Source organism: Chrysochloris asiatica, unplaced genomic scaffold (assembly GCF_000296735.1).
Source record: "Chrysochloris asiatica unplaced genomic scaffold, ChrAsi1.0 scaffold00135, whole genome shotgun sequence".
NCBI lineage: Eukaryota > Metazoa > Chordata > Mammalia > Afrosoricida > Chrysochloridae > Chrysochloris > Chrysochloris asiatica.
In genome coordinates, this window is record NW_006408653.1 from 2,972,991 (window position 1) to 2,983,738 (window position 10,748).

The 10,748-nt window shown below is 38.9% G+C and overlaps 1 protein-coding gene across 1 annotated transcript in view; it reads right to left on the reverse strand.

Annotated features, from left to right (window-relative positions):
* Positions 1 to 10,748, reverse strand: part of VPS8 (vacuolar protein sorting 8 homolog (S. cerevisiae)) — a 389,175-nt gene that overhangs the window by 73,512 nt on the left and 304,915 nt on the right. Inside the window, exons 41-42 of the mRNA XM_006869833.1 lie at positions 5,955 to 6,124; positions 4,210 to 4,375 (exon numbers count right to left, since the gene is read on the reverse strand). Of these exons, the coding sequence (XP_006869895.1) occupies positions 4,210 to 4,375; positions 5,955 to 6,124 (336 nt within the window). The remainder of the gene's footprint in view (positions 1 to 4,209; positions 4,376 to 5,954; positions 6,125 to 10,748) is intronic.

Here is a 10,748-nt window from a genome sequence, read left to right on the forward strand (position 1 = left end):
ACTTATATATAAAGATTGAAAACAGTTCTTAGTACTGTTGTCAGCCTTTGGTCTCTTGAACATGTAAATTTTTTTGGATCAAACATAGATGCACAAATTTACAGAAGTTTAATAAGTATGATGGTCACGCTGCTCTGGAAAAGTGATATGTCTGACTTACGTACATCCATAGTTATGAACCAATCCCGGTAGAGTCGAATATATTAAAAATTTGAAATAAATAAAATGGTTTATAATAACAAATGGGCATTACTTTAGGACAAGCAACAAAACACTATTATTATTACTGCTTTATTGTGCTATTATTATTGCTGATTTATTGTGCTAAAAGGATGTTTTAGTGTACCTGGAAGTGTTTGTTTCTTATGTACAGAAAAGGTAAACTATTTTAAGATAAAAATTTGCCTATGTTGACACCAGATATGAACCATACGTAACTGTTCCAACTTAACAAATTAGACTTAAAGACAGACTTAGGAACAGAACGTATTTGTAATCCAGGGACTGCCTGTACTTCAGGAATAAAACCCAAACTCATACCAGGGCTTATAAGGCTATGTAGGATCTGGCCCTGCCAACTATGTTCTAGTCACTGATCATTCATTTCTTCGAACATCCAAATTATTTCCCTCTTTAGATCCTTGGGCTTGTTCTCTTCTTGCCTGGAATGTTCTTTCTCTAGTTCTCATACATGGCTGGTACCGTCTTATCCTTCTGGGCTCAACTTAAATGTCATCTCTGAATTGTCTGCCCGATCTGAAGTAGGTCCACTCATGCTATGACATTCTATTCTTTCTTCTCACAGTACCTTGCAGCATTTCAAATTACAATTTAAAATGATATTGTTTGTTTACTTGATTACTATCTAGCTCCTTTACTAAAAATGGTAAGCTACATCGACTGAGGGAACTGCTTGTTTTTGTTCACTAATGTATACTTAGCATTTTGACCCGATGAAGGCATATGTCAAATACTGCTTGAAATAATAAAGTACTCAGTACTAAAGTATAATAAGATTTTAGACAATGGATAATGTTCTCCAAAAAATGTCACTTATATATTATTATCTCTCTGGACTTCTGAGATATTAATCTTAATTTAATATATAAGTTTAATTTAGAAGATAAGCTTTTGAGAAATGGTGCTATCATCAAATCCTGAAATCTCATTTTTAGTATATAAGTTGAATCTAACCTGTTTATACTGGAAAGTTAATATTCTCTAAAAATCAGCAAATGAACACAAGGCATTAATATTAGTGTTCCTATTTCATTAAACAGTATGCAAACCAAATTTCCAATATACACTGGGAATTAAAAATAATTAAGCAATGTATAAGAGTTATAGAAAAGTATGACGTGAGCATAAACATCAATTATTGATTACTTGACAGTTATTAATACTTTCCAATTACATTACTCATAAATTTACTCTGAAAGACAAAACATTTTCTTAAGATGATTCTAAAAATTAATAAAAACCAAAAGTGCTCATTCCAGAGAAGAGCAAACTTTCTGGATAGTAACTCTTGTCATATCTGTGTACACCTTTGACAATAACTAATAAACTCATGTTACTGTCTGCATAGATTGACAAGCTGTTAAGAAGACAGATGTGAACAGCAAGAAAAAAGAATTTCTCTCTTCTAAAAGTATGGTTTTGAGGGCAACTGTCGCATACTGTTAAACTGTTGTTGTTGTTGTTAAGTGCCGTTGAGTCGGTTCTGACTCTAGTGACCCTATATTGGGTTTCTGAGGAGCAGCTGGTGAGTCTGAACTGCTGACTTTGTGGTTCAAACTGACCTTGAGGTTGAGTGCTTATCCTATGGTGCCACAACAGGACTCAAAACACTGAAAACACAAAAGTCATTTATCACAGTTTTGGAAAAGGATGAAATAAAACACTATTTGGTAGAAAGATTATATTACAAAAAGGCATAAGAATCTCCAAATGCAGAGAGGAAGAGCAACAGGTGGGTGATTTCTGAGTCCTGGTTCCTCACCTGTGCTACCTTCCATGCACTTGGTTTGGATGCGCTGGGTAAGAATGCAACAGGGCTGACAGATTTTCAAAGGAAATGAAAAAAAAGTTGAACTTTTGTGAAATACATTTTAAAAAGTCATCATAATATAGATTATTTTCAATTTAAATTTCCTTACAATTTAAAATGTGAATAGTCACACCATGCAAGTTACCATGACTAGCACAGCCAATGTGGCCTGGGTGTATTTAAAATATCAGCTCTACCAGGTTTCAGTAGAGCCAGAATGATTTTTAAAAGAGAGACAGAACAGGCTAAGATGGGGAACATAGTGGAGAAGGAAACTGGGGGTGATGAGTTCCAAGACTGGTGCTCCTTCTCTGAGCTACAGTTTTTGTTGTTGTTGCTGTTGTTAAATACTGTTGAATTGGTTTCCAATGAGTGGATGGTGAGTTTCAATCACGACCTTATGGTTCAAAATGACCTTGCAGTCCAGTGCTTTATCCCAAAGCGCCACACCTGGACTCTGTCAGCTGTAAAATAATTCTGTCTCCTTCATAAAGTTGCTGTGAAGACTAGCATAACATAAACCATGTGAAAATGTGTCATTTTTTCTTCCCTTCTTGTGTTACTAACCAGATTATTTAACACTATCTTAAGAAAATCACAGCTAGAAAAAAAATGCTTTAAAAAACCCAAAATTGTTCCCATTTCAGCTTGCTTAACATTATTTGTTGTTGCTATTAAGTGCTGTGGAATTGGTTCCTACTCATAGCAACCCTGTATAGGGTTTCTGAGATGCATTGCAGCTGGTGGGTTTGAGCGCACCAACGTGGTAGTGCAAACTGACCTTGCAGTACAGCGCTTATCCTACAGCACCACACCTAGGATGTTACAATTCTGAACAGGAAGTATAGCTGAGCACAGTACAATCAAGTCACAGTCCTGCTTCTCCCATGAGCTTTCTGTATTGGCAAATTTTGCTCTCTCAAAGCTACTAAGCAATAAAGTTCAAAATCTGCTCCAATGTCTGCTCTTAAAAAAATACATTTTTTTGATGCTGTAAAACAGAAAAAAGTTGTATATCGTCCAATGGTCAGACTCCAAAGGCAATATAAAACTTTCGCAAATGAACATTACTGCATCAAGTATTTGAGAAATGTCCCCAGTTGAGAAAACCAGTCTTAGAGCATAAGTGTATACATTCTCTCCATCACCAAGCCGACTTAAAAATGGTAACTCTGCACTCCTAAACAAGGCTCAAGACTGTAGCAGTTTTGGACTTGCTGACCTGTTATTTTGTCAAAGTTTCGTAAGTAGGCTCAAGTCTGTACGTCTTCCATTCAACTAGATCATGAACTTCTCAGAGGTGGAAAAGGTCTTCTTTAAAGACCTTGCTTAAACCTGGTTCCCATTCTTATTGGATCTTTGATTTGTTGGGTGAGTCTTTTTTTTTTTTAGTGTTTTATTGTGAATTATGTGATAGTTTACATGGGAGAACATTAGTTTTACATTCATCCTATCGAATATCATTTCATTGCCATGGTTACAATCCCCTCCATTCATCATCAACCAACCAATGGGTATACACTACATGCCTGCACCCGTCGTCAGCACACAGCCCCTCTCCCTCTCTGGGTCTTAAGTCCCCAACTGCTCCATCTCTCCACATCATCTTCTCTGCCTCCATCTCAGGCATCACTACTTCTCTGGGTAGGGTCCCGCTCTCCACCCTTCTCCCCTTGATGGTCCCAGGGACCTCCTCCGCTCCTAGACTGGAAAGTCAATCACTCCTCACCTTGATACAAAATGTCTACATTTCCAACCCTCACAAGCAGTTCTGATAACAATTAATTCACTATTGTATCACAAGAGACCCATTGTTGGGTGAGTCTTACTCAACCATTTTTTTTTATGCTGGGCAGAGAGGAGAGAGAGGCTCATCAAACCCTAAATAAGAAGAGAAGGTACTGTACACTGGATAACTATCAGGGAAATTTGTTGAAGCCAGTAAGACCTGAATTGACACAGTGACTGCAAAAGTGGGCTCAAGTACTGCCACAATTGTGAGGATGATGCAGGACTATGCAAAGTTCATTCTGAGATGTAGCCGATGCGACGGCATCTAAAGACAAAAAGACCTGAAGAAAATGAGATTGGGACTAAAGGATACTGATAAGATCACCTTCATCTGGCTGTTTAAAAAAAAAAAAAAAAAAAAGTCTTACCTGTGATGTGGTTATCCTTCCCTTCTTAATTTCAGATGAATTTTCAGTTAGTTTCCCTACTTTGTTGCTTGAGCTGCATTTGTAGCAAGTCCATCTTGTTTGGCCCTCAATTTCTATGGTGCACTCTTTGTTTTGCAGACAAAATGAGTGATACAAATGGCCACAGCTGGAAAATGAAGGCGATCAATTTTTAGTTTCCATTACCATAAAATCCATAAACATGAGCTATGTTAGCGTGTATTTATACACAACAAAAGATTTCTATTAAGCTGGATTACACGAATGATTTTGTAGGGTAAGAAACAGAAAAGGGAATTCATATATTCTGTCTTTCTCTTTGTTTAAACCCAGATTTACATGTTTGTATACTCAAATTCTCTACCAACCACCTGGGGGAATGTGTTCGACTTCTGTTCACATTTCTCAAATGAGGAAATACTTTCAGAGTGTTTGAAAAAAAAAAGTTAATGGAAAATCACGATTATATATGCAGCTTGATAATAAATATGAGTGGTTTGCCTCAACAAATTGACAGTTGTGATTTAAGGACCTTTTAAAATGTCAGTATTAGCCAAATACCTCATGAGATTGGAATCCTTGGTTTTGAGGTTTAGGGTCACGGTTTCATGAGGCATCCCTGTTAACTGGCCTAACAACATGTTTGCTACTTGTATTCTAACTCCAAGCTCTTTCCCCCTCATTTCAAAGCTGGTAAGAGTCCAACACTGGAAGCATCTACCAGTCTTCATCAGGATCTCATCCCTCTCATACTGCTATTTAGCTGCTCTGCCACAGGAAGACCCCACATTCTGTCAGTCCCTCTGCTCACAAGTCTACTCCTCTCTCCTTGTTTCTCTGCCTGTGGAGAATTTTAAAAGCTGGTATATGCAGTCTATATTTGGTGTCTCTAAATGGTCTCTTCTCTCTCGAGCTTTCATTCACACTACTCCCTGAAACAGCTCTTGTCAAGTTACCAATGACTTTGCTGCTAAATCTAATGGACAATTCTCAGATTTCATCTTTACAACCAGCAGCATTTGACACTCTGTCCTTGAAAGGCCCTCTTCAACTGACTATGACTCCCCATTGTCTCGTTTTCCTTTCTTTCTAACTGACCAGTCATCTTTGTTGATTCCTCCTTACTGCTTCAACCTGAAATGTTTGAGTACCCCAGATGTCAATGCATAACTTTCAGGTGGAATTTAAGATATCCAAAATCAAACTTCTTATTCTGTGCCCCCAGTGCCCCCCACCCCTCAAAAAAAACCCTACACATCCACTTCATGCTCTCACCCAACCTTCCACATCTCAATAAATGGCAACTCCAATCTTCCAGTTTCTCAGCCAGAAACTCTGGAGTCATCCTCGACTAGTCCCTTTCTTTGTAGCTTGTATTACACTCTGTGATTTATTTACTATCTGACCACCCTACCCACTCTCCTCTATCCTCATCCAGAATTTTAAAGTCTACAAGAATGGCAACTTTGCCTGTCTTGTTCACTGCTAGAATGACTGACTGAATCAGTTCACTACTGGAATTACTAAATTAAGTGCCTTCTGACTCACAGTGACCCAGGAGTTTCCAAGGAGCAACTGGTGAGTTTGAACTGCCAGTGTGGCTCAAACAGCCCTTGCAGTCCAGTGCCACACCAGGGCTTGGGGGTTATATGTCATGTGTATTTCTGCCTAGCAATAATAATTCGTATACACATACCACATATGCAACTGTTCCGTCCCCCTCTTACCTAAAGACAATAATCTCATCAGCCATTTCTTGGCGTCTCTTGTACTGCTGTAAACATACAGAGCAGTAATCCTGCTTGGGATTCAATCCTTTAGTGACTGAAGCTCTCAGGTTACACAATGACCAGTGGAGATCTTGGTTTAGAAGGCTAGTAGTTGTTTCCAACAGGGTCTACAAAAGACCAAAACAAAAACAAAAATGAAAAAAGAAGGGACAGGGAACAGAACGTGTTTAATTTTCAACAACAAAACAACTAACATCATACTGTGTTGCTGGTTAGCTGCTGTGTGGCTGACTGACTCATGGCTATTTTGTGTGTGCAGAACAGAGCTGACTGTCCAGACTGTCTTCTGAGGTGCCTCTGGGTGGCTTCAAACCACCAACCTTTCAGCTAGTACTTGAGTATTTAACCCTTTGAGCCACCCAAGGACAAAACAGGTGAAACAGACGAACATCAAAACATCCTAAATTTAAGCAGTTGATCTGAAAGAGTAGAATGATAAGTAGCTACATTTAAGACTCTTAAAAATAATTAAAGTCTAGTTTCTGCTGAGAAATGTATGCTCAGCTCAGTTGCTTTCTCATGAATTCAGTACTTTCGATTTACTAAACTTTAATAAACTTTATTTATAACCTTTTTATAATACCTTTTATCTGAAAGGTTCTTAGTTTCGTAACAAAATCTGGATCCCAAGTTTTTGTGGAAACTGCAGTCACGGCAGTTTCAAATAAGCTTTCCACTGGAAAGGCTGATGGCCATTACTCAGTTTTCATCTCCCTCGGGCAGAGAGATCACATTTTCCTGATCAGCACTTAGGAGTCATTTGAATCTACTCAAAACTGTGACATGTGTCATTAAGTCACATAAAGACATTTCCACAGCTATTACATTAAGTCACTCTAAGGGCTTCTTGGGCTTACAGAGTGTTGTTTTCATAACATAGCTAACTCCTTATATTCATATATATCTTTTAAATACCCCACTGGTTTCTTTTCTTGTCAGTCCCAAAGGGGAAGACAAAGCTGAGTATTGCCTACTCTCCTTGCTGTAAAGCCTAGTCCTATTTATCATAATGCAAAACTGGAATCTTGGTATGGTAGGATCAGCACTGGACTGCTAACAAAGTTCAAGCCCACCAGCCACTCTCTAGAAACCCTTTACAAGGTCACTACGAGTCAAAATAGACTCAGCGGCACATAACCACAATGCAAGACTATTAGTTCAAAATGTCTAACTGTTACGACTCTTCCCAATCAACTTCACATTTCCCTCTACATCTACAGTTTCCAAATTGGCAAAGGTTTTCTGTTTTTTACTCGACATTTGCTTCTGCTAACCTGGAGTCTGTGCCTATGGGGGTATCAAGCTTCACTGGGCTAGGCTTAGGTAAAACTGCAGTTCTTTGTCACCCAGAATTTTACTTTTCTTCTCTCAGATTCTTAAAAACTCAAGCATTGTATCTAACATGCTGAAATGACACTTTTCCTAAATGGCTTCATGAGTCATTTTGAAGTATGTTGTTGTTGTTGCTGTTGTTAAGTGCCGTCGAGTTGATTCTGACCCATAGCGACCCTGTATAGGGTTTCCAAGGAACAGCTGGTGAGCTTGAACCGTTGACCTTGCAGTTCAAGTGACTTTGCAGTTTGACGAATTAGCCCACAGCACCATACCAGGACTCCAGACTGCAAAGATTCTTAAAAACTCATACATTGTATCTAACATGCCTAAATGGAACTTTTCCTAAGTGGCTTCATGAGTCATTTTGAAGTATACTGAGAGGAAAAAAAATCTGTTTATCAAGTCAGCTTTTACTGAGAATTAAAGCTATAGGCAATTTTGAGTTAAGAGAACACTAACGACCTTTTTTTGGTTAGTGGCAATTATCTGCTTTAGAAGGTTTTAAAGAGCACCCATTTAAATTTTTTAACTTTTTATTGTGAATTGAGTGAAGGTTTACAGATAACATCATCAGTTGTACATTCAACAAATCATACACTTGGTTTCATCTCAACGACTGCCATCCCCTCCATGCAACAGTTATCCCACTTCCTCCCTGTGGTTCCTATTACCATTTCACACTCCTTTCCATCACTTCTTCTCAGCTTTGTTCTTAAGTAAATGTTGTCTTTTTCATCTTGAATGATTGACCATTCCATGGTGATCATATATCCTACTAGTGTTGTTGTCCCTTCTATGTATCTATCTACTGCTTGGCTGAAAACTTTGCCATGGGGATGAGTTCCATGCCAGACCTGAAGGGTGGTACAGGGTCAGAGTCTCAGGTATCTCCATCTCTTTCTGACTAGTAAACCCAATATGTTTCTAATAAATAATTTTGAGTTTTGTTCTACATTTTCTTTCACTGTTTCTGGGACCTTTCACTGTTTCTGAGTAGTTGGTAGTGGTAGCTAGGCACCATCTAGTTCTCTGGTCTCAGAGTCGTGGAGACTGATGTTCATGTGCTCCGTTAGTCCAGTGAACTAATTGGTTCCGAGCATCTTCAATTTTCAGCACTCTTCTTCCTTCCGTACATGGAGAGACCAATAACTGCACCTGAGGTGGCCGCTCACGAGCTTTTAAGCTTTCAGCTATTACTCACCAAAGTTGGATGTCTTTGTGTAATGTTTTATGCCAAATGATTAGGGTGTCCCCTGAGACTTTGGTCCTGAGCACCTAGACCAGCAACTCATAACCTTAAGATGTTATCTAAGAAGTTTTCACCATTTTTTGTCTGTTGTATGCGCCACCATATACAAATACCCTCTTTTGTGGGTATACTTCCATTTTTCCTCCATACCCATTCAGCCTGTGTATCTGTCATGTATCTACATCTACGTGCATAATGCTATTGTTTCAAGGTTATGTATATATTACTATTTACCCCATCCTCTTTTAGCCTTTGCATATCTCCCTGTGTCTTCACTTGTCCTCATCATTCTTCCCCCCCAACCTCCCTCTTCTTGTATACTGCCCTCCACCTTATTGTATATTGCCCTGTCTGTCACCGAGTTAACATGTGTCTACCCTCTAGTCAGGAGTCCTGGTGTGGTGCTGCAGGATAATGCACTGGATCACAAGGTCGGTTTGTGCTGTAAGGTGGGCAGTTCAAATTCACCAGCCACTCCTCGGAAACCCTATGTAGGGTCACTATGAATCAGAACCAACTTGACGGCACTTAACAACAACCCTCTAGTCAGTGAATTATTCTCCCTTCCCTCCCACCTTTGGTAATCATCAAAGAATGTTTCATTTAATATGAAAAGCTTTTCTTGAGTTTTTACAACATTGGTATCATACAATGTTTGTCCTTTTGTGAATTACTAATTTCACTCAGCATATGTCTTCTAGGTTCATCCGTGTTATGAGGTGTTTCACAGAGTCATCATTATTCTTCAATACTTGTTGTTGTTGTTGTTAAGTGCCATCGAGTCAGTTCCGACCCATAGTGACCCTGTAACAGGGTTTCCGAGGGTGTAAATCTTTACGGGAGTAGAAAGCCTTATCTTTCTCCCGCGGAGCGGCTGGTAGTTTCGAACCGCTGACCTTATGGTTCACAGCCCGATTCGTAACCACTATGCTACCAGAGCTCAGTATTTATTCCATTGTGTGTATGTACCAAAGTTTGTTTATTCATTCGTCCACTGATGAACAATTAAGCTGTCTCCATCTTTTTTGTTATTGTGAATAGCGCTGCAATGAACATCGGTGTGCAGATATCTACGCATGTCCTGGCTGTTACTTCTTGTTGTTAAGTGCCATCAAGTTGGTACAGACTCATAGAGATCCTATGCACAACAGAACCAAACACTGCCCAGGCCTGCACCAACCTCATAATTGTTGCTACATTTGAGCCCAGTGCCAATACATCTCGTTGGGGATCTTCCTCTTTATCTCCGATGCGCCATTTTACTAAACATGATGTCCATTTCCAGGGACTGGTCTCTCCTTATAATATATCTGAAGTATGAGAGACGAAGTCTGGCCATCTTGGTTTTCAAGCAGCATTTTGGCTGTATTTATTCCAGCACAAATTGGTTTGTTCTTTTGGCAGCCCATGGTACTTTTAATACTCTCCTCCAACACCACAGCTCAAATGCATCAATTCTTCTATGGTCTTCCTTATTTACTGTCCAACTTTTGCATGCCTGTGTGGTTATTGAAAATACCATGGCTTGGGTCAGGCACACCATAGTCCTCAAACTGACATCTTTGCTCTTGAACACTTTAAAGAGGTCTTGTGCATATATATCTTGTTGCTATATACAAAGTATATACATATATATACTGGGTCATAGGTATTTCTATTTCCAACTTTCTGAGGATGTACCAACCTGTTTTCCAGAGTGGTTGAACCATTTTACAGTACCACCAGCAATATAGGAGGATCCCAGTCTCTCCACAGCCTTGCCATCACCTGTTGCTTTCTGGTTGTTTTTTTTTTAACTTTGCTATTAATGCTGATATAAGATCATATCTGATTATTGCTTTGATTTGCATCTCTCTAACAGCTAATGAAAGCGAACACTTCTTCATGTTTGCTGGCTGCCTGAATGTCTTCCTTGATGAAGTGTTGGTTCTTGTGCTGTGCTCATTTTTTAATTAGGTTTTTTGTCCTTTTCTTGTAGAGGTGTTATAGTTTTCTAATTGCAAAATTTTTCTCCCAGTCTCTGGGCTCCCTTGCCACTCTTTTGGGGAAATCTTTTTTTTTTGAGGGGGGAATCTTTTGATACATGTTTAAGTGTCTAATTTTTAGGAGGTTCCAGTTATCTTATTTTTTCTTCTGTGTATTTTTTT